At 35.7% G+C, this 25,338-nt stretch overlaps 1 protein-coding gene across 2 annotated transcripts in view; it reads right to left on the bottom strand.

Annotated features, from left to right (window-relative positions):
* Window positions 1-3,233: 3,233 nt before the first annotated feature.
* LOC131054660 (fructose-1,6-bisphosphatase, cytosolic) overlaps window positions 3,234-25,338 on the bottom strand; it is a 143,601-nt gene continuing 121,496 nt past the window's right edge. For both annotated transcript variants that reach the window (XM_057989211.2, XM_057989210.2), the window contains 3 exons: window positions 3,969-4,055; window positions 3,754-3,829; window positions 3,234-3,592 (listed from right to left, as the gene is read on the bottom strand). In XM_057989211.2, coding sequence (XP_057845194.2) covers window positions 3,473-3,592; window positions 3,754-3,829; window positions 3,969-4,055 — 283 coding nt within the window. In that variant the 3' untranslated portion in view covers window positions 3,234-3,472. The remainder of the gene's footprint in view (window positions 3,593-3,753; window positions 3,830-3,968; window positions 4,056-25,338) is intronic.

The raw sequence follows: 25,338 nt of genomic DNA, 5'->3' as shown, positions 1-25,338 counted from the left end.
TTCAAGTGTGAGATGCAATAATTATTAATTTTTTTTAGTTTTTCACTTATTATATTTATATATTTATCTAATTTCCAACACGGAGTATGTCCTTTAACTAGAGCCTGGACAACAATTTGGGAATCACCCTCTAAATGTAATTTCGACACCTTCAAATTAGCTGCTAAATCAATTGCAAGTAAAGCCACTTGGACTTCCGCCTCATTATTAGTGTCGTCTTGACGTCTTCCAGCCCCTTTACACAAGACCTTTCCTTTGTCATCACAAGCCACACATCCCGCTCCTGAGATCCCTGGATTGCCTTTTGATGCTCCATCAAAATTTATTTTCATCCATCCCTTCTCTGTTTTTGACCATTTAATCGTCTCTCTATCTAGACGACGTTAGCAAGATTCGTCTCTCTATCTAGACGATGTTAGCAAGATTAACCTTGGGGAACCCATGAACAGGTCAATTAATTTATGTTATTTCATTTCACTTTTAATTATTTAATTTAATTTAAAACAAAATCCACAAATTTTGTGGATAGTTGAATTTTTCATAGAGTATTTAGATTGTTTAAATTTATCATGAATTTTTTTTATTAAACTAAAAATTAAAAGTGAAAGTAATAGTAAAACTAATTGTAATTATGACGAACTTGTCAATTTTAATCATAGGGGGTTTTATTGATGGCTAATTTATTTTTAATTATTTAATTTACTTTAATTTAAATTAAAATCCACAAATTCAGTGGACCTAATATATTGTTCACTTTTTTTAATAGAGGATTTAGATTGTTTCAAATTTACCATGCAATTTTTTTATTAAATTAAAAATTAAAAATTAAAAATAAAAGTAATAGTAAAACTAATTGTAATTATGACGAGTGTCAATTTTAATCATAGGAGGTTTTTAATCGTGGATATCTCTCAATCCATTATGTGATATTATTAATCATTACATTATATTATGTGAGTATAATATGCCTCTCGAACTGTTTATGAGATTTAAATGCATGAAAAGTAAAAAAAAAATATTTTATTTATTTTCTCCTATTAATCAATTCTGTCTCCATACACTAACAATTAAATTCTTAGTTATGCCAATCTAATATTATAACAATAATATAAAGGTATGATAATATGATAATAATAAGTAGTCTTAATATATATTTTTGTTTGTGAAGAGTTTATTAGAAATATAAAATATAAAAAAATAACTATAATATCTTAATAATAATTTAATATTGGTTAGAATATCATAATAATAATAATTTAATTAAAACTGATCCTAATAAAATAGCTATTAATAATAAGAAAATTCTAAAATATAAACATTAGAGTGAGAGAATATGCAATTTTTTTAATGATTCAATGAAAGATATTTGAATCAATCAATAAAAATTAAATTATTATTATATTTTTAAATGATAATAAAGAAAATCACAATTTTCAAAAAGTATAAACAAATAGAATAATGTGAAATTTTTTATAAAAAATTATAATTATAAAGAATATATAGAATAATTGGGCTGATTTTTTTAATAAAAATATTTGTTTGTAATGCTTGTAATAAAATAGTTTAATTTTTTATTTAATTTAAATAAAGTGAATCAAATCCCTATAAAATAGAAAAATCACTTTGTTTACACTATTATAATTAATTTCTTTTGATTTAAAATAGACATTTTTAAAGAAATTAAAAAAACTAAAAAAAACTATCATTCATAACACCAATAATAAAATCACTTTGTTTACAATAATATAAATAATTTTTCTTTATTTAAAATAGACATTTCTTTTTTAAATATAAAGAAATCCAAAAATAATCTAAAAAATCTATCATTCTCTCATAACACCAATTTTTTTTAAATAATTTTTATAATATATTAAATTTAAAAATATAATTCTAACTTTATAAAAATAAAGTTTATTTCGAAAACAAAAATAATATTTACTGTTTTTATTGGTGCAAAACAATTGATTAATGTATTTCTATATAAATATATAACGTTTATTAATTTCTCAAAACAGTTAAAATAAAAGATTATGAAAAAATGCAAAACATTAAAATAGTAAGTAAAATTAGTAAAAAGATTATATTATTTTAATAAATAAAATTGTAATAATTATATGCATTATTTAGAAATAGATCAATTTCCACGTGCATATATTGAATTTATGGAGTTTATCATCAATTCTCTTTCATTTTAATATGGAGAACTCCAGACAGCTAACTGATATCTATGCTAATTGACCTCCAATTTCAAAATGATTTTATATAGACCAACAGAACGAAATACAGAGATCTCTAAATCGGACGATGGACCCAGAGCAGCCATGGCCAAACAATAACAATCTCTAAGGCCGGGGTTTCATGAAGGGCTTAAAATTCTATTTTAAAGAAGCATGGGGTCATGAAGTCAAAATAGCAGCCCTTATTGGAATCTTTTTTTGAAAATAGCAGTTCTTATTGGAATCTTTTTTTGAAAATAGCAGCTCTTATTGGAATCTTTTTTTGAAAATAGCAGCCCCTACTTTTTAGGACTGCAGATTTGAGCCGGGTGGAAAACATGGGGGCTAGAAATTGCCCTACCAATTTAAACTTTTTATTCATAAATTCTGTTATTTTTTATATTTATTTACTCATGTGAATTGCCTGCTTTAAAATAATCCTAAAAAATCTCAACAGCACCCACTAAATTTTTAAAGAAGCCCCTCTCCATGGGACCCCAACCTAATCTCCACACATTTTATCATTTCCAATAAAGAGGAATTCATGAGACAAATGTTATATATACATAACAGATTTGTGAAAGAAAGTGATTAAAATTTCATGAGACAAATGTCCAGGCAATTTCCACAAATTTATTATGAAAAAACAACATATCAAAACTCCCAAGAATAACAAGTCAAAGAGGAAACCTAACACCAGCTCTGCTCCGGAAAATACTAATTAACCAACATGGATGATTAGTCTCCTTCACCTTGTCAAGGAAGCTAAACTCAAGCTGACAAGGACAAGGACAAGGACAAAGCCCCGGGTCTGGATGGTCTCTGCAAATTTTTCCAGACTTTTTGACATATCCTCAGAAAACGGCTGAAAGTGACATTTTGTAGAAAGCTGTGACTTTCTTCTTAATATAATTGTTATTTTATCAAAAAAACATATCTTGTGCACATATTTGATCAAAAAACATTTGAGAGATTAAGGAAAAGGAAAACAAACTTAAAATATATAAACACTTTAGAGAAATGAAATAAGGGATTAAAATGGAAGAAAATTTCATTCCTGCAAGGTGCTTTTAAGATCCACATTCTTTTGATTATGGATCAAATATTATTTATGTTTTGAGGATTGAGATCCTTCTGTGTCTTCAAAGATGTCATCTTCTATAAGCATCTAATGATTATTATCCTTTGGGAAACTGAGCTTATGGTAATTATCTGTTTAACACTTGAATCTGAACTTAACAGAACCAGTGTCGAGCTTAGGTGGCTTTACTCGCTTCATTTGCTGCATATAAAGACTTGATCTCTTCAATATCATCAAAGCTCCCAAGGAAGATTGGTGAACGTTGATGAATCTTGGTAGGTATTATGTCAAGTGCCTGCAATAAATGAATCAAAAATATTTTGACATAAGTGAAAAGCAACTGGATGGCAATCTCAACAGAAATTTGGGATTAGTAAGCCAGAAAACAGTAATATGAAAATCTACTATCTACATATGTACATATGCCTAGTAATACAATTGCCTTGCAATCCTTACTCGTTCTGTCCCTGTGAAAGCTTGACCTCCAGCTTGCTCCATTATGAAAGACATTGGAAACACTTCATAGAGTGTGCTGTACACAAGCAATCATAGGGTTGGATATTATTAAGGACCGATATGTATGTAATGAAATTTGATCCAAGGCTCTGGTGGGGTTTTTATTCTAATTAAATAAAAGCCTAAGAATTTCTATATCTTGATTTGTATCATACCGTAACTTTCCATTGGGACTTTTTTTATCTGCAGGGTACATGAATATGCCACCGTATAAGAGTGTTCGGTGCACGTCAGCTACCATGCTGTAGAAATGCAAGTTGTTATTAGAAAATATTAGCAGTGTGCAACATAAGCACCACGGTAAGGTACATTTGAAACATAAGTACAAGATCGCCTTATCAAAGATCAAACAATAAATGCTATTACCAAACAAGCTTGTATTTTCTGTATGATGGTGTCCTGATAAGATATGTTTAAGGCCTCTAGTTTTCAAGTTTGGTGATATGAAGACATGTACTAATGAATTGCACATATAACTAATGTTTATGTGAAATTTCCAATAACCAATTAAAGGATTTATTAGTACATGTCTTCATATCACCTACTGAATCCTTTAATTGGGAACATGTTGAAGCGTGTGACTAATAATACAAAACCCTTTCACAATTTGACGAATAATGCTAGAGCTTAGTGCTTGTTTTCACATGATGATTGACAAGAAATTTTATCATCTTTTAAAACAACTGTAAGAATAGTGCCATAATTAAATCAAATTGTTTACACCCTGGCTCACATTGAAAAATCAGACAGTATATTAAAAGATGATTCAACAAAGTCTTACAGTACTTTTGACAATGGTGCATTTTTCAACTTAGAAGAGACGTGAAAACATGCTACCATACATATCATAAATATATTTATGTAAAAATGTTGTGAAATATTACTCTTAAACATTTATCCAATTTACATGACAAATCCAATATAAAGACTTTAAGAGAATGATTACTCTCAACATCATTTAAATAAATATATTTAAGATATATATAATAATATTAAGTATAATACAAACAATAAATATACATCTTAAATGACATATATGAGGTTATCCTCACATACATATAAGACTGCCTAAAGACATGCAATTATTATATATTCTATAAATATCTTATACATAAGATAATGATAACGATATATTTAAAAAAATTAAAAATAAAATATACATATACATACACATTTCCCTTGCTGATTTGTTTATGAAAAATTGTTTTCGGGGAGGAATTTCGTATATATAGAATAATGTCAAGTTACAATGCAAAGAAGGAAAAAAATGGAAGTGGAAGTGGGTGTGGAAGAGGAAGTGGGAGAAAAAGGTTTGAATCCTTTGCAAGAGGGATTTGCTTAGAGGAAGATGCAGATGATAATGGTAAAGAATGTGAAGGCAGTGTCGACTGGGGGGAGTTTTGGAGCATGGATAAGAATAACGATGAGCTCCTTCACGAAACCTGTCGGGGGCCAGATTATAGAAAGCTTCCGTTGTTCATGTGTCAGTTGCTAGTAATGAGTCTTCAAAGGGTTTTACACTGGGCTTGCCAAAGGTTTTTCTCTCCCAGGCGTTGATTCCTCCGGTTAAGCTTTCTAGTGAACTTGGGTTCGAGAACGTGGAGGTTGTGAGTGTTAGGAGCCTTGTCTCCATTGGGCTGCTATGTGAGGAAGTTCTCTGTGAGAGCATGGGTCTTGCATTTGTGGAGGTGCCTTCTGACAAGTCCCCTAGTTCCCCTTCTTATTTTGTAGTTGCCATACTAATGGTTTTTCCAAGCCTTTTGTAGATCCTCTGCCTAGTGATGCCGTTCCTTCTGTTGGCTCTTGGTTCTCAATAAAGATTCCCGATGCCTTGGCCGATGGAGCCATTGCTTCCATGGAGAATGCTCTCATTGGGAGTTTCTCTGGCCCTTGTTCAAATATTAACGCTATCCATTGGTGGGCCTTTAAAAGATGGGGTGTTTGTAGTCAATTTTAGTGGCTGCAATGTCTGATGGGTTCTTCCTTTTCTCCTTCCAATCCCTTGAGAAGGCAAGTGTGTTTTTGTAATGTGCCCTATTAAGGTTTGGTCAATTTAATTTAAGTCATAAGAACTTTGAAAATAGATTAATTATGGTTAAAATTGATCAAACTCTAGTAGGGGACATTACAAATGATATCAGAGCTATGATCTTGCCATCCTGCAGGGTAAAGATGAATCATTGAATCTTTCTAGTCAGTAAGAAGAAATCTGACAATACATGTATTCATGTGTATGCTTCGTGTTTGCAAATATCTATGGGTAAAACCATCGGGCGTCTATCCCAAGATGGATAGAGATCAGCGACCCATGTAAGACCTTGAGGGTGTCGTCCTAAAATTAGGCCTGGGCTTGGATCCAAAAACCTTGAGGGAAGTCATCACGCTGAGGTATCAAAGTGTCCTAAACTCTTATCCGTAACTAGCAAATGAACAAGATAGAACAATTAAACAAGACAAAAGCAAATTGTAATCCTTAATATGAATGTAGTTGGAAGTTTGTATGAATGAATAGGGAAAGGCCTGTGTAAAACCATCGAGCGTCTATCCCAAGATGGGTAGAGATCAGGGACCCATGTAAGATCTTGAGGGTGTCGTCCCAAAATTAGGCCTAGGCTTGGATCCAAAAACCCTGAGGGAAGTTGTCACGCTGAGGTATCAAAGCGTCCTATTCAGAAGTGTAATCTTTTCCGAACTTACATTGTTAATAAGGTTTAAAGTTGAACCCCACTTGGAGGTTAATTTCTATTTCTATTTCTGTTTGCTTTGAGAATGTTGGAATTATGATGTCTTAAATGGCTAATGTTGTCATGTTTTCGGTATAATTACATCATGCACCTTTCTAATGTATGTTCCTTGTATTCTTCGTATATATATACTACATGTATTAAAAAATTGCTTCATGTCTAATATGTTTTTCAGCATGTATGCCTGGTGTCTTTATGTATGCCTCATGACTGATGTGTCTTCAGCATGTCCATTCCATAAGTGCGTTTCTCATGTATGCTTGTGTACTACTTCATTGTTTACATGTAAGATATGTGAATGACTCATTCCTTATGCATATTCATGTCTATACTTCATGTATATTTGTTATCCATGCTTCATAAACGACATGTTGGTTTTCTGCCTAATATGTCTTCCACATGTACGAATTGGTCGTAAATGTACTATGTGCATGATTCATGCCTTACATGTATTCCTTTGTATACTTCATGATTCATGATTTTCCGTGTATTCATATGTATTATTCATGCTTTATGTAGCTACTTCCTCCCTGATGTGCCTTGCTTCATGTTTTACGTATATCTGTGTATATTGCTTCAAGCCTTACATGTCCTATATATTACTTGGTGTTTTACGTGAATGCTCCATGCCTTATGTATATTACCTTATGTTTACATGTGTGCTATTTCATACTTTTTGTGCTACATGGATTTGTGCTACATGTCTGATACGTATTTAAGTGAATTGCTTCATGCTTTAAGTGTATTTGCATGTCTTATGTATGATTCTCTTAAAAGTATATATACTTCATAATTTGTGAATTTTTATATGTTTACTGTGTTGGCCCCATTGTATGTTTTATATGTATACATGTATTGTATGTATAACTATGCGTTGCTCCATGTTTGTCACATCTTTTAGCATGACTGTGTCACCCACAGCATCCTAACGTATGCTTCGCATTATGATTGATATGTTTTCAATGTGTATTTTATCTGCCTTTTTCAAATGCTTCAGGACTGATGTGTTTTCAGAATGCTTACCCCTTGTGCATTCTCTAAGTGTTATATGTATCCTACATGCTTCACATGCGATTGCTTCCTATCTAGCGTATACTTTAGTGCCTCTCTCATAACCACATGCTTCATGACGTAAGAGGATTTATGTGCATGTTGTTAATTATGGGTAGCTTGGACAGCTGTTCGTCCTTACCCAGAAATAACAGCATTAGTTATGGGTAGTTTTGGACAGCTGTTCGTCCTGACCTAGAATTAGAAAATGGTTGTTTTTGTCAAACAAGTGTTGTTAGGATAATAACAATTGTTATTTAATAGTGGCTCTTTTTAGGTGACACCTCATAGCCAAAATTAGGTATTGGTTAATTGAGTTGTCTTAATCTCAGCCGTTGGTTTGAATTAATCTCGGCCGTTGGTTTTCCAATAGAGTAGTATAAAAAGGGGTCATGGGTCATTTGGAAAACAAGAAGTTTTGAGAAGAATTTGCAGTGATAGCAAATAGTCTTGCAGTGTTAGCAAGAGGCGCAGTGATAGCGTTGATATAGCAGTGGAGGATATCAGCAGGAGATATTAGGAGTTTGTCAGAGTTCTGCCAGTAAGAGGGAAGGAATTCTTTTGTAATTCTTATATTGCTGAAGATTAATATATTTTCCATCTGTAGAACTGGTTTTCCCTTAGGGGTTTTTCCAGGGACGATTGTCCAAAAATATTGTGTCCTTGTGTTGCTTATTTCTTTCCGTATTTTTAGTGAAGTTGCAGTTGTGTTATTTTTCGATATTCAGCTGTAAATTTATTTTCAGCAGTTAAATAATTTTTATGAGATAGGAGATTAATAATTAGTGACTGCAATAGAATTTCTACATGGTATCAGAGCTTTGTTGAGGGTAGAAAAGGTTTACCCTAAGCAAAGGAAAGAAATTTGAGTTTGACCTCTTTCGAGTTATTGTTTTCCTTTATTTCTTTGAGATGGCCTCAACAGGTTTGAGAGATCAGGACAGATTGGATGGTGCCTCAAATTTTGGTGTCTGGAAAGCCAGAATTTCTTTATTGCTGGAAGAGAATGGTATCAAGGAATATGATACCAGTACTGTAGCTGTACCTACAGATCCAATACAACTTGCAGCATACAAGAAGGATGATGCCAAGGCGAGGAGGATAATCCTTGATGGTGTCAAGGACCATGTTGTTCCACATATCACAGAGTTAGATACAGCGAAGAAGATGTGGGACGCCATTCTGAATCTGTACCAGAATGCTACCACTAACCGGAAGCTGATTCTCAGAGAAAAATTGAGGAATACCCGGATGAACAAGGGAGAAGATGTTACAAGTTACCTCACCAGGCTTAGACTTGTCAAGGACGAGTTAGCAGCTGTTGGAGATAAGCCAAATGAAGACGAGCTAGTAAGAATAGCCCTAAATGGGTTTTCTAAGCAGTGGGATGTCTTTGTTCAAGTTATTAATGGACGAGACACCTTACCAAGTTGGGATCGACTTTGGAGTGATTTCACTCAGGAGGAGCTTAGACTAAGCCTTGTCAATGGAGCCAACAATAAGAGTCAGAAAAGTGAGGTAGAACAAGAAAATGTTGCCCTAGCGGGAAAGGGGAAAACAAAGAAGGGATCTAGCAAAGGACCAAATTCACAAATTGAAAAGAAGAAGAAGGACCTATCTAAGGCCAAGTGCTTTGGTTGTCACGAGTTTGGCCACTATGTCAGTGATTGCCCACAAAGGAAGAAAGATAAGAAGGGAAAGAACCAAGTGGCAGCTTCAGCAAGTGCAGAGGAGCTCTCTAGTAGATTGGAGGATGAGTTTGCACTCATAGCCTGTATGATTAGCTCAACCTCACAGAGTGTCTGGTATATAGATAGTGGGGCATCATTTCATATGACAAGAGTTCGAGAGTACTTCTCCAGCTACAAGGAGGAGAACACCAGAATCCAGATCTCTATGGGGAACTTGTCCAAGCTCAACTCAGTTGGGAAAGGGACTGTTCAACTTCAGAGGGAGAATGGAAAGGTAATTCCTCTTCATGATGTGTTGCATGTGCCAGGCTTAGGTATGAATTTGGTTTCTGTATCTGTCCTTCAGGATAAAGGGTATAATGTTCTCTTTAGAGGGATGCATGTTTTGATTAAGCATAAAGATTGGAAATCACCCGTATCTATTGGAGTTAGGAGTGGTCGCCTTTATAGGTTGCAGTTTGATACTCCTAAGGCACTCATGAGCAGCAGAAACGCTAGAGATCTTGGAGAGCTATGGCATAGGAGGATGGGCCATATTCATCATGGAGCACTTAGATTGCTTCGTGAGACGGTGACAGGTGTTCCAGAGGTGAACACAGAGCATGATGATGTATGTAAGGGATGTGTGTTGGGAAAGTTTGTGAAAGCATCTTTTCCAAGGAGTGACACCAGATCTACGGTTGTTCTTGATCTAGTACATTCAGATGTATGTGGACCAATGTCGACAAAGTCTCTCAGAGGATATGAGTATTATGTTACCTTTATTGATGATTTCTCCAGGAAGACCTGGATATACTTCTTGAAGACCAAGGATGAGGTTTTCAGTCGCTTCCAAGAGTTCAAGGCTCTTGTGGAGAACTCAACAGGAAGGAAGATAAAGGTTCTTCGGTCAGACAATGGAGGCGAGTACAAAGGAAATGACTTCCAGGATTTCTGTACCAGAGAAGGAATCAAGAGAGAGTGGACTGTTCCTTACAATCCACAGCAGAATGGAGTTGCTGAGAGGAAGAACCGTTCTATTTCGGAGGCAGCAAGGGCTATGCTACATGACCAGGACATGCCCTGCTACTTATGGGCAGAAGCGTGTAGTACAACAGTCTACATTCAGAATAGGGTTCCACACAAGGTACTAGGGAAAATGACACCAGAGGAGGCTTTCACGGGGAAGAAGCCAAATGTTGGTCACTTCAGGATATTTGGGAGTTTGGCCTATTGCCTTATTCCTGGAGACACACGTACCAAGTTAGATCAGACTGCAGAGAAGGGGTACTTTGTTGGGTATAGTGAAACTTCAAAGGCATATAGGATGTTCATTCCAAGGACCAGAAGAATTATTGTCAGACGCGATGTCAAGTTCATGGAGGACAAGGCGTTTAGAAGATCCAGAGATTTGCCAGCAGATGATCGGAGTGAGCAGCCAACGAAAGCTCCAAGTCCAAGTCAAGGACAGCAAAGCTCAAGTACAGTTACTAGTACAAGCATAGACTCAGGTAGTGAAGATTCACAGAGTATGGAGCAACTGGTGCAGCAAGATATGCATCTAGATGATATAGAGGTTGATATTTCATCCTCTACAGTTGGCAGTAGGAACCATGAGGTTCAAGACATACAAAGGGATACTCAGGAGTCTGTGGGAGCTCCTAGGAAGAGTACAAGACAGAGGAGACAACCAGCCAAGTTCAATGACTATGTGGCATTAGTCAGCCAGTTGGTAGATAGTGAACCTTCCAGCTATCAGGAAGCTGCAAAGCATCAGGTATGGCGAGATGCTATGGTTGAGGAATATAACTCAATAATGCAGAATGATGTATGGGAGGTAGTGCCTAGACCAACTGATAGAGCAGTAGTTGGATCGCGTTGGATCTTCAAGATAAAGCATGGTGCAGATGGTAGCATCGAGAAATATAAGGCGAGGTTTGTGGCTAAGGGGTTCTCTCAGAAGGAGGGAATAGACTATGAGGAGACATTTGCTCCTGTGGCCAGGTATACTTCTATACGAGCTGTAATCTCATTTGCAACACAGATGGGATGGCAGATCCATCAAATGGATGTCAAGACAACATTCCTTAATGGAGAATTGAAGGAGGAGGTATACATAGAACAACCAGAAGGCTTTGTAGCACACAACAAAGAGACCCACGTGTGCAGATTAAAGAAAGCCTTATACGGACTCAAGCAGGCTCCCAGAGCGTGGTATGAGTGCATTGATACATACTTGCAGGAAATGGGCTTTGTGAAGAGTGAGGCTGATGCGAACCTCTACTACTTGGTGGTTGGGGGTGAGGTTCTCATTCTTGTTCTATATGTGGATGACTTGTTTCTTACTGGTGCGCTAGGACTCATAGAGGATTGCAAGAGGGACCTTGCAGAAGAGTTTGAGATGAAGAATTTGGGACTTATGCACTACTTTCTAGGCATGGAGGTGTGGCAGACTGATGGAGAGATTTTCCTTGGTCAAGGGAAATATTGCATTGAAATCTTGAAGAGATTCGAGATGGAAGATTGCAAAGCCATGTCTACACCCATGATCACTAATTGGAGGAAGGTAGATGCATCCAAGGAAAAGGATGTTGATCCCACCCTATACAGGCAACTGATTGGTTCGCTCATGTATTTGGTCAACACCAGGCCAGATATAGCCTTTGCAGTAAACTCTCTTAGTCAGTTCATGGTAGAGCCAAAGAGAGTGCATTGGACGGGGGCTAAGCATGTGTTGCGTTATCTTCATGGTACAGTTGAGTACGGGATCAAATATGTTCGAGGTGAAGGTATCAAGTTGATAGGCTATACTGATGCAGATTGGGCAGGCAGTACAACGGACAAAAGGAGTACTTCAGGATGTTGTTTCAGCCTGGGATCAGGAGTTGTTTCTTGGTTCAGCAGGAAGCAAAAATCTGTGGCGTTGAGTTCATCAGAAGCAGAATACATAGCAGCCAGCATGGCGACGTGTGAAGCTATATGGCTTCGGAAGTTGCTAGTAGCCTTGTTTGGTCAGAAGGTTGAGAATACGGTGATACACTGCGACAATCAGAGTTGCATCAAGTTGACTGAGAATCCAGTGTTTCATGATAGATCGAAACATATAGACATCAGGTATCACTTCATCAGGGATTGTGTACAGAGGGGGATTGTTCAGCTACAGTACATACCTACAAAGGAGCAGGTAGCAGACATTCTAACAAAGGCATTGGGGAAGGCAAAATTCATCTTCTTTAGAGATAAGATGGGTGTCGTGCAGAACAGCTTCCTCGCTAAGAGGGAGTGTTAATTATGGGTAGCTTGGACAGCTGTTCGTCCTTACCCAGAAATAACAGCATTAGTTATGGGTAGTTTTGGACAGCTGTTCGTCCTGACCTAGAATTAGAAAATGGTTGTTTTTGTCAAACAAGTGTTGTTAGGATAATAACAATTGTTATTTAATAGTGGCTCTTTTTAGGTGACACCTCATAGCCAAAATTAGGTATTGGTTAATTGAGTTGTCTTAATCTCAGCCGTTGGTTTGAATTAATCTCGGTCGTTGGTTTTCCAATAGAGTAGTATAAAAAGGGGTCATGGGTCATTTGGAAAACAAGAAGTTTTGAGAAGAATTTGCAGTGATAGCAAATAGTCTTGCAGTGTTAGCAAGAGGCGCAGTGATAGCATTGATATAGCAGTGGAGGATATCAGCAGGAGATATTAGGAGTTTGTCGGAGTTCTGCCAGTAAGAGGCAAGGAATTCTTTTGTAATTCTTATATTGCTGAAGATTAATATATTTTCCATTTGTAGAACTGGTTTTCCCTTAGGGGTTTTTCCAGGGACGATTGTCCAAAAATATTGTGCCCTTGTGTTGCTTATTTCTTTCCGTATTTTTAGTGAAGTTGTAGTTGTGTTATTTTTCGATATTCAGCTGTAAATTTATTTTCAGCAGTTAAATAATTTTTATGAGATAGGAGATTAATAATCAGTGACTGCAATAGAATTTCTACACATGTTTCATGCTTTATGTGCTTCATAACTCATGCGTTCCATATATATTCACTTATATTATAAGTATGCGTCACACCTTGTGTATATATTCAATGTTTTTGCCTTTTATGCTTTGGATTTACACCTTATGTATTCGTATGTATGACTCATGTCCTAAGTATTCATGTGTATGCTTGATGAATTGGGTTTGAACACAAGAGTGTTTACTCTGTGTGCGTTTCATATACATGCTTTGCACCTCCATGTGACGTATACGCTTCATGTCCTACGTGTATTTGTGAATATTGTTACAAGTATTACTTTTGTCTATGCTTCAAGACTTCCATGTATACTTCAAACCTTGCATGTGTTTAAATCACTTCGTGTGTATTACTTCATGCCATCCATGATTGATACACTCTTAATGCCTCATGCTTCATGTGTACTAAATGTATTCAGGTTTCATCCTCATTACCTTACATTTGTTGTGTGTATAATTCATGTATGCTTTGTATCTTTATGTATACTTTGTGTTTTATTAGGAAATGACTGTCATGTCCCCTCCTTGATCGTTATATATATATATATCTTAATAAAATAATTATTATTATTAGTTAAAAGAATAATTACCAACGAATTATTTATTATTTATTTATTTATTAAATTAATAATATTATAAATATATTATTACTAATATTATTATTTATTTATTTATTATTTTATTATTTTTGTTTACTATTTACATGAAACATAATTTATTATTTATTTATTAGTAATATTAAATTAATAATATTATCGATCACAATTAAAAGCAACACTGTGTAAATGACAGAGATTCAGACATAAATATATTAAGACAACGATCAAGTTCAAGGGAGGTGGAGGAGAATACAGGGGGGAATGGGTAACTCATCCTTTCATATATTCAGATGGGTAAGCTCCGTTGAGCGCTTTTGCCTTGAGCCTATTCGGGTTGCTCTGTAGAAAATATCAAGGAACAACATAGCTCTCTGTTTTGCAGCCAATAGCATCACATAGAAACCAAGTAACCTCAGGAACAACAGTCGATAAGGAACATCGTTTAGCCAACAATGATTAAGAATTATAAACCTATGGCTGACGATTGAAGATTAACTAATCAACTGATTAAGTCCATGCCCTGATTAAATATGAAGTGAGTAGAAGATAAAGACTAGGTAAATATAAGTTCAATCCAATAAAGTAGATTAATCAATGTTTAGCCTCAACTATTAATAATCGAATGGCAATACTTGTCCCTCCGATTCACCATCCCTATCGATAAATAGATCAATCGTCATTATAGGATATCCAGTCCATAATGACTAATAAGTATAAAACATGAAGAGACACGATTTTGACTATGGGATAGTGATTGTAATAATTAAGATGCCGATTGTAAGGGGTATAAGGGTAGCGATTAAGTGTGGCCACAGTTGTTATGAAAGATGTCGATCCAGGACAGAGATGACTCATCAATCCCAAAGGTTGCCATCCGTCAAATTTGGGAGATATAAGAGTTAGATAAAAAAATCATTCAAAGGACACCTTTAGGGGAATATGTATATGATGGGAGAGCCATCGATCATATTAGAACTATTAAGTTACAGGTGGTAGCATCCTTGACCGTGATGGTATACATGGGAATGTATGTTTTGTATTTATGAAGTTTGATAATGTTTCTATGCAGAATTTAATATCAATAGATATTAACATAGATTGCAATATAAGGATACCAAGTAACATGACAGTGGCAGACCAGATCTGACATGCGTCAGATTTGTCTGCCATTACCAGCCAGTAAACAAATTACTAACTAGGATTGTTTTAAGTTGTAATAGTACTAGTAAATTATATAAAAGGATTTAGCTGATACATAAACAATTGGTAATATTTATATATATATATATATATACTCAAATCAGAGTACGGGATAAAATAAGGATTGTAAATATAGATATGGATAATAATAAATATTAATATAATAATTATAATAATACTTTTAGAAATTAGTAATAATTCATATTATTAGTAATTAATAAATTATGTTAAGGATTTGTAAATGGATCTGAGCAAGATTAATTATTTATTATGATAAGATAGTAAGTACTTGATAGACTAAGAAAGATAGAACATCTCAGATTTGATTCATGTTAAGAGAGTCTTGACACTTAACCAAGTTAGTTTAAGTCATAAGTACTTTGAAAATAGATTAATTATGGTTAAAATTGACCAAACCCTAATAGGGGATGTTACAGTTTTGCTTGGTAGGTCTCGGTTTTTTTTCAAATGTATCCTTTTTTTTAAAAGATGAACTACTAGATTTGTTGCATCTAAGGAAAAATCCAACTAGGTCCCTATTTGGGTGAGGCTCCCAATGCTCCCTTTGGAATGTTGGAATGAAGAGATCTTTAGAGGTATCGCTAATGCTCTTGGTTATTTTATAAAAATTTATAGGGTCAAAACAACATGAAAAGATTGGTTTATGTCGAATTTTGCATTTGTTTTAAGGATAGTTCTTCCAATAACTAGTAAGCTTTACTCCAAGTTATGAGTCTCCCTCACTGGTTTGCTCTCACTGCTATATAGTTGGGCATTTTTCCCACTCATGCCAATATTTCAAAGATAAGCTCCATACTCAATCCACAAAGATCCTTCTTCTGGGAACTCGTTACCTAGTGTTGACGGAAACGATTTGGGCTTCTTTGGTGTGAGCCCCGCTGGAAAATCTAAGGAGTCTTTCCTAATGGACAAGCAAGATGTTATGCATCCTTTGGTTCATATTCCTCCTCTGAGTTTAGGTGAGGGGAGTTCCCCTATAAGGATAAAAATAGTCTAGCTCCCTTGGCTGAGATTGGCTCTTCAAAGAAAATTCTTTAGAGCTCTGTAATATCCTTTTCTTATGAGATTTAATAATAAATTAAAATATTAACAATAAATAAATTTTTGTAATATCCTTTTCTTATGAGATTTAATAATAAATTAAATATTAACAATAAATAAATATTATAATTATAATAATCATACAATTAAATCAATACATATAATCAAATGAAAGATTGATAATGATTGGTGCATTATTTCCTTGAGTTGCCAGCCGTACACTTTCATAAGGAAACCCCCACACTAGAGGAGACAATTTCTGATGCAACAACCTGTTCTGTCCGACTTTATATCTTATTATGCCTAACCACCGTACAAACCTTATTTGGATCGCAGCCCCTTAAAGTACATTGTCAGCAATATTAATATGAAGGTGCCAAGATAATAAAAGCATTTAAATTAATTTGAATTATATTATTGACAGCAATTAGTAAAGAAAATGTATAACTCTAGCAAAGGGCAGCAATGTTGAAGGGGTGTGTCTCCTTCAAGAATAAAGATATAGAAGGGAGATGGAACTCAATTATGAGGACATCCATCCATGAAGGATCAATTAAATGGAAGAGAAACAACATTCTGAGATCTGAATTAGATCCAAGAAAGAATCAAATCGAATAGAAGGAACATTTGATTGGAAATCAGAAAAATATGAAATAAAATGCAGAAATCTGATTTAATATAAGCAGCCTAATATTAGTAAGTTTAGGGGTGGATATCGGTCGATCAAGGACAGATCTGATATAAGTGAATCAGATTCAGGCATACAGCCTTTGTGCATTATACAAGTGATTGGTATGAAGTCTAAATGTTTTATGCAGTCAATTTTCCTATATGTATTCATAGTCATTGATTATAATAAGAGTAATACTTAAATTATATTTCTTCAAATAAATAGATCATATATGTATATATGTTTATCCCATAATCAACCAGAAGTAAAGTTGGAGCAAATGAGCTAGGGAGATGCAGTTTACTGGCTCCCCTGAACTAAGTAGATCACCCCAAGGGATGGAACTGATCAGAGTTGGACGTTCCTGTTGTTTGTGGGCCGAGGGGCGAGTTGCTATAGTTGGGTGTTGCACGCTCCAGGCTTAGTGGGGTTGGACAGTTTACTGGTGCCCTTTCAAGTTTTCCCACCAAACTAAACTATGATTGACTATGGGGTAGTTTGAGGTTGGCCAAGGCTAGAAACTTGGAGATGAGGGACACCTGGCATCCTCTGCGGCCACAAGACGGAGGCCACCACGATTGCCTGCTACAAGCACTCAAATGGCATGGCGCTATGCTTCAGAGACTTGTTCCTATGGTACAATCTGCTGGCAACGACCATTGATGAGTTGGCTAAGCAAAAGGAGAGGGCACTCCGCTAGGCAGAGCAGGCCTGAAAGGCCCTGGCTAAGCAAGCACAGACATCCAGGGAGTAGTTATCCCAAGAGCATTCTCATGTTATTGCTTTAGCGAAGTCCATGACAGATCATGACCAGCAGATAGATGAGAAGGATAAGCAGATAGCTAAGAAGGCCACCCAGCTGATGAGAGGTTGTTGGTGAAGGACTGCAAGCTAGAAAAGATGAAGAAGCAACTGATGGATGCGACCTACATGGTGAAGGCATCTAGGGAGCAGAAGATAGTCACTAACCAATGCCTCCAACACTTGCAGCAACAACACTCCCAGGCATCTACCCCGACATCCTCTTTGCTTTCAGGGACATCCTCTCATCCCTCCCAGTAGTCCCTTTAGTTTTGTTGTGTTCCAGCTCCCATTTTGTTTTATCGTCTAGAAGACGACTTCTTTTTTGGGGGGTTGATGTAGTCGACAGTTTTGCTGTAGTTCATAAATAAGTAGTTGTTAGTTAATTAATAATATCATAGTTGGCTATGTAAGGACATTTGTTTCCAAGTAGTTGTTAGTGGTTCTCGATAGTTGGCAATCTTAACCACCTGTTGGGTACTGTATATGTACTTCAATGTTGCCTTAGAAACTAGTTATGCTTATGTACACATTACATTTTGGCAATAAATGATATAGATTTCTGGCCATATTCTCGTATTTGATATTATTATGTTGCATTGCTGTAGAATATGATTTCTATACTTGTTTACTCTACGTAATCTAAACCAGTTTCCTACAAGAGTAAGCAAAAGGCTCATCATCTCTGAGAGAATTAATGATCCATTTAAAAAAGTTTTGCCTCTTTCCTTTGCAATCAAACCATAGAAACTTCCTAATACGCTTTTGGATTTCATTTACTTGGTAGATGCAAAACAACCAAACTGAACCATAATTTAAATTCTAAGAAGACAAGACTTTTTTAACAAACTTGTACTATACCAGGCTACCAATCAAAGAATGATACTTCCATTCAACTTTGAGATCTTATCTTCAATCTTTCCTTTAATCCAATCCCACATAGCCTTAAGAAAAGGGCTAATTGCAAATGGAAATCCTAAGTATCTAACTTGTTTGTTAGGTCCACCCCATTGTAATTCAATTTCTCAAACAGATCAGGAGGTGAAACATTTCAACTACGCAACACAAATTTTCTTTTGGAAATCTTTGCTCTAGAAGCTTTACAAAAAATCTCCAACCTGCTCATCAAATTCTCAAAGTTCCTTTCCCCCAAATTCACAAAGATTGTAGTGTCATCTGTAAATTAAATATTTAGGCGCTTATCCTCATTAGGGTGTGTAAGCCCTTTAACTTACATTCCCATACTTATGTCTCTCAACAAATAGAATCAGAGGTGATCACAAAGAGAGCAAGGGCCAATGGGCATCCTTGTCCAATGGGCATCCTTCTCTAATTGACCTCTGGAGTTGGAAGGGCTCAAAAAGAGAACCATTTATATCAACTTGAGCAATAACATCCTTAAATAGGAATTTTACCATTTGAAAGAATTTATGGGGAAAACCAAAGCTTCAAGAGTCATTATGAAAAATGATCATACAACCCTATAATAGACCTTTTCAAAGTCAACCAAGAGCATGCCAATCCCTTGATTATTAGCTTTGTCCCACTCCATAGCCTCCCAACTGGTAATTAGATTTTCCAAGATATACCTGCCCTTGATAAAACCAGTTTGAGTATTACCAACAAAAAAAGAGAGGATATCAATAAGTCTTAGAGCCACAACGTTAACGAAAATTCTTTAGAAAACATTGAGCATATTGAGGCTCCAATTCTTCAGTTGAGATCTATCCCCTTTTGTGACCAAAAGCATAATGATTCCTCTATTAATATTGCTACCCAAAGAAACTTTAGTAATATCTTCAGAGTAGACTTGTAGAAGATTCTCATTGATCCAATCTAAATTTTTCCTATAAAATTTAGCAGTAAGTCTATCATCACCTGGGAATTTATTATTTTTAAAAGTGTTAATGGTCTTCATGAATCTCTAGGAAGCCAATCACTATCCTCCTCTTTCACTTTCTTAGGAATGCCCTATCTACAATGCTCTTGGGATACTTTACATTCAACATAGTTATCTTCAGCAAAGAAAAGACTTTTATTGAAGGTTTGAAATTCTTCCTTAACCTAAGAAGGATCATTTATTTGCAATTATTCACATAGATTGAGCCATATCTTCCCTACATTTCTTTTTTCTTTCATATAGTTAAAGAAGAATTTGGATCCTTTGTCTCCACTTTTAAGCCAATTCACTTTAGCCCTAATTTTTAATCCCTCAATATTTTTAGTCATCAACTCTCTCAAGATATGCTTGAGTCCCACCAATTCATCATTCAAGGATTCATCAAAAGTATCATTTTAAATTTAAGATTCAATAGAGAGAAGCTCTTCTTGAAGATCATTCTAAGTCCTTTTCCATCAAGGGCTTTTTTTAACCCCATTACCTAGAAAAGAGATCTCCAATTGCTATCATTGGTATCCCATTTGTCAATATGAATGATTCTTTAACAAAATCCTATTGATTTCTCTTTGCTCCAATTGATCCCGTTGTCCTCCTATTTGGAGATGGATCTTTGTGAAAGAGAAGCCTTTCCCTAGCCATCTACTTGGCTCCATGGTCTCGTTGATAGAAGTAGATACGAATACATGTTCCATCACTGATATTCCATGATTGAATGGATAATTGATTCAAGGCCAGAGAACCCATGCTTATTTCAGACTAGTAAGGCAAAACGGGGTCCCAAGTCTTGATGAGCGATACTCCACCCCTCTCACATTCTCCTCCTTCCTCACCCCATAGAACGAGAACCGAGAGCCTCCTCATACTCTCAAAAGGAATGATATTCCCCCATATCCAAAGGCTTAGATTGAGGAAAAAGTTAATGTCCGATTCGGATCTTGGCTCCCTCCTTTGTGATGGTCGACAAAGCAAAGATACCATTATTACAGATCCTCTATGTTAAGCAGAGTAGTATTGAGCTCAAATTATTCTTCTTTCATATCTCATTCAGATTTCCACTATTTTGAATATGAATTCTAACCTTAATAGGGTGGTGGCTAGAATAGTTTGTAGGGATGAATTTAGATTTCCTTCATCAATTTGATCAAAGATAAAAATATTCCTTATTGACATAAAATCTATCCAGCAGATTATTGTGAGCCATTGTGGGATTTGCCTGAGTGCTTGGTTGAGAGCTTGATTGAGAACTTGATCGAGAACTTGATGGGATTGGACTTGTTTGACCAACCGATTGTACAATAGCTTGAGTACTCAATTGGATAGCTACTTGAACTTGATGTTGAAGTGGTGAAGTTTGGAACGAGCTTGTGATATCCTCTCCACTTAATATTTGCTCACTTGAAGAATTCCCTTTCTTCCCAAGTCTTGGCTAGGCGACAAATTTTAATTCAGTTAGCTCCTTTGAGGTCGTTGGGCTATCTCTTCTTCTTCTTCCAAAACAGATTGTACTCGCATATATTTGGCAACATTCCTTCTATTATTCCACGCAAGAGTGTTCAACTATGAAATGATATCATCTTGTTCGTTCTGCCACCCTAGATTTGGTTAAAGTACTGGAAATATATTCTCATGTGGCAAAACCATTTTGACTCATGGTGAGAGATTGTAGCTACTAACGTCCTTGGATTGATATTTCTCCTTTGGGCCCTCCCAGCACCAATTCTGCTGATGTGTTTTTTATGAACTTCATACACAGAATAAAATATCAAGTATTTTATCCTCTCTTGAACAAAATCTTCTTAGATGCTAAATTATGTGATCATACGAGGTCACTCCAAGGTTTCTACTGTTAGGATTTGACGTGTGGATAACTCAATGGTTTGATGCGATTTTGTTGGGTACACAAAGGAACTTACGTTTTTGTTCTAGGATTGATCAACTCAAGTATGACTAGCTTTAGGAATACAATCACCACGATTTGATTAACTTATGATTTAGCAATATGAGAGCTTGATCCTAATTCTAATAAGGTTTTGAAATAAAATGCAAATGAGGTAAAGGTTTGGAAATCTAGCTCTAACACTATCAATGATGGAAATTGATGACAACTTAGTGAAACCAAACCACATTTTGCTTCACTATTAGGAACAATTACGCAAAGATGGTGCAAATCTTTTGAGGAATACAAATGATATTCGAATCACCAACACACACATCAATTCCAAAAGTACTGCAAATTAATGAGGAATAAGAAATCAAAATTAAACACTTAAGGAGTTGAGGCTAACCATGCACTATAACTTGCAATCAACAAATTATAAATGGTATGAACTTATGGGTTTCACCATCAATCATCAACAATGTCTTCCATACAATTATGAAACTTTTACTTAAGCAAATCTACTTTAACTTGAGAAGTAAAGAACCATACAAACACTCCAAAATATCAAATAGAATCACCAATCTTCAATGATTTATTTCAATTCTAGCAGCATCAAAGTAACAATTCTCCAAATCTCTTATTATGTACAAATGAAATGACTTGAGCTTATGTAGAGCTCTTATTGCAAATGAGGGGACAAGATTGATCTAAATCAATGGCCAAGATCAAACCACCTAAGCCCTAATTAAGGTTTACAGTAAAATCATCACATGCAACGCAACAAAAGTGGAACATTATCCTCATCACCAATTACGAGTAAGAGCAAATGAGACAATTAGATGAGACTCAATCATCCTAACAAACTATCTTCTAGAATCTGGTTGCCCTTATCCCTTTCTCTGATTGCATATTCAATGAATCTGGACATCACCAATTCAAGCTCCTCCATTGTGACACTTGGCAAGGCATATTGCTGAAACTCTATAACGCCCAAATTTTCTGTACAAGCATCAAAGATGTTCTCCCAGTCAGCTTCTTGCTTCTGAAAATTGTTGATGTAGATCATGAGGGAAAGAAGATCATCCAACTGATTTCTTTTGATAGATTCTACCTTTCGGAAGTAAACAACTTTCAGTTTTTCTTTCAATTCTACTAAGTCCAAACCACCTGTGGTAGTAATTTCTTGACCCAATAATTCCTCAATTGATGTAAGGACCCTTCATTGTATTACACTAATCGATCCTTCCATCTCAATAGAATCTTCCTTAGCTCAATCAAATGTTGATTTCTTCATCACCAAAGAACAATACCAATGATCAAAATCATATATATCTCCTTCTTCAATTACTTTCTCTTGAATCAAGGTTGTCATAGGAATCTTCTTCAATATCTTAAGATGTGGAATTGTCTTATCTTGGACCATTTGAAAATCTTCCCACACTCCATCCAAACTTTGTATTCTGTTCATGCATATTACTGTCTTATTATATACTTGGATGAGTCTACATAGGAATTCCTATGCTTGCTTTGAAATACCACCAATCCATTCCTTCACTTCTTGATTTGTACTCTTCATTGCCTCATAACTATCAAATGATTCTTGAGGAATAGACATTGGTGGAACAAATGTAGGATCCTCTTGCCTCTTTGGGTTCATCAAACGTTGTATGAACTCTTTCAACCTCTTGTTTTCCAATTCCAGCCTTTCTTTCTTTTCTTCAACTTTGTCCATCTTTGCCTCAATTGCCCTGGTGGTATCACGGATTTCTGGAAAGTCTTGTTTCTTTGTTGATGGCCCAAGGTGAAGTGTCTTGATCTCATAGTCCATAGGAGTGATTCTTGCCTTGACTTATCAACAATTGGGACTGCCACCTATAAGATGTGTGATCCTGCACTATCTCTAGTAATCTGAGAGAATTTCTTAGCTTTCTTTTGCTCCTTACTTTTGTCAATTCGAGCTAGGAAATCATCTATATCTTCAATTGGTTGAAGTTCCTCCATCGTTTTCTTCTTCAAGCTGTTTTTCAAGCAATCGGGAATTGTGGATAGTTCCATTCCATCTTCAAGCTTATTTGGACCTTAGCTTATATTATAAACTTGGATGATATAGATGTGCAAATTATCTGTCTTATTATAGTACTATATTGTTTCCTTCCAGTAGTAAATATGGATATTAATCTCTATAGTTATATTGTAAGGGTAGATTTTAGGGAGCTTTGATTAAATAGAAGTTATGGAAATCATAACCTTGCAAATATTCTTTCTCTTTCGCTAAGAAATATTAACATTCCCTGATGCAGAAATTGTTGAATAACAATGGGCTCAAGGACCACAAGGGCTGGGTCTAGTAATGGAAATGAGAGACTCGACCAAATCCTTGATCTATTGAACCAGCAGAGTGCCAAAATGAATGGACTTGAGCAGGAGGTTCAAAGGGTCGAAGAAGTCCGAAATGAAGCTCCAAGGGTTGAAGAAGCAAGGATTGAAGTAGAGTTGGCTAAGGACTTGAAAAGAATAGCCCCACCAAAGTTTGATGGAAAAACTATTGGTGATGGTGCAGAGGCATGGGTGATAGAAATGGAAAAGTATTTTGGTCTCCGCAACATGTCCAACAAAACCAAGGCAGTTTGGGTTGCTTACCAGCTTTCTGGCGAAGTTGCTACTTGGTGGGATAATGAAAAGTCCGAAAGGAAGTTGCAACCTAGAGATATCACTTGGGAATTATTTTTACAATCCTTTACAAAGAGGTGGCTTCCTCAGTTATTCTTCGATAAGAAGATGACTGAATTTCAGAACCTAACACAAGGTGGCATGTCGGTAACTCAATTCTGGGAGAAGTTTACCAACCTTCTTAAGTATCCGGGAACGGAGCCGCAATCTAAGGCTCCATATAGAATGACAACAACAGAATTGTATGAGCTTAAGGCTCAATTGCAAGAATTGCTTAGGCAAGGATTTATTAGACCAAGTGTATCCCCGTGGGGTGCACCGGTGATCTTCGTAAAGAAGAAGGATGGCACTTTGAAGTTATGCAGACCGAAATAGGACTTTCAAACAATTTGCTGCAGGAGATAAAGTCTTTTTGATAGTCAAACCTCATAAGAGCTGTATCTCGTTTGGAAAATCATCAAAGTTGGCACCAAGATATGTGGGACCCTTTGATGTACTGGAAGTTATTAATCCAGTTGCTTATAGATTAGCTTTCCCCTTGCTCTAGCTCGAATCCACAATGTGTTTCATGTTTCTTTATTGAAACCTTATCATGCTGATGCATCTCATATTCTTGATTGGCAATCTTTACAGGTATAGGATCCAGGGGTGGTGCTAGTGGAGCCCATCCGAATCCTAGATCAGCGTAGCGTGAAGCTACGTAGCAAAGATTTCACTCAGTATAAGGTTCAGTGGGAGCAATATTTTGAGGATAGTGCTACATGGGAGGATGCTGAGATGATTGACCGTCATTTTCCTCATTTGCTTTCTTAGGAAATAGTTGCTTATCATACGAGATATCTTTGAAACAATGATTTTGATTTTTAAGATGTGAACTTGGATAGCATGTATGCTATTGTTATTATTTATATTTGAAACTTGATGTATGGCTAACATTTTTATGAGATAGAATTGCTATGTGCTTATTGATGGATAATAAGACATTGAGACGATGTCTCTTCCAAGAGGGGAAGGATGTCACAAACCATATTTTCGATAATGTCTTACTAGGAGGAATAATGTAGGTTTTTATTTATGAATTGAAATTGAAACAAATATGAACATTCATTTTGATGATAATGCAGTTGTATACAAATAATAGGAAATGATGTATGCATTTTACTCATGCAATATGTAATTAGATAGCTAGTATTATCTTAATTGGGGATCGTCAATGCTGGTGAATTATTGAGTGCAAGTGATGCAGGGACAGGTGAACAAAGATGAAGGCGAG

The sequence above is a fragment of the Cryptomeria japonica genome, chromosome 8 (assembly GCF_030272615.1).
Source record: "Cryptomeria japonica chromosome 8, Sugi_1.0, whole genome shotgun sequence".
Classification (NCBI taxonomy): Eukaryota; Viridiplantae; Streptophyta; class Pinopsida; order Cupressales; family Cupressaceae; genus Cryptomeria; species Cryptomeria japonica.
The sequence above is the reverse complement of the archived record's forward strand: the minus strand, read 5'-3'. Positions and strand labels throughout refer to the sequence as shown.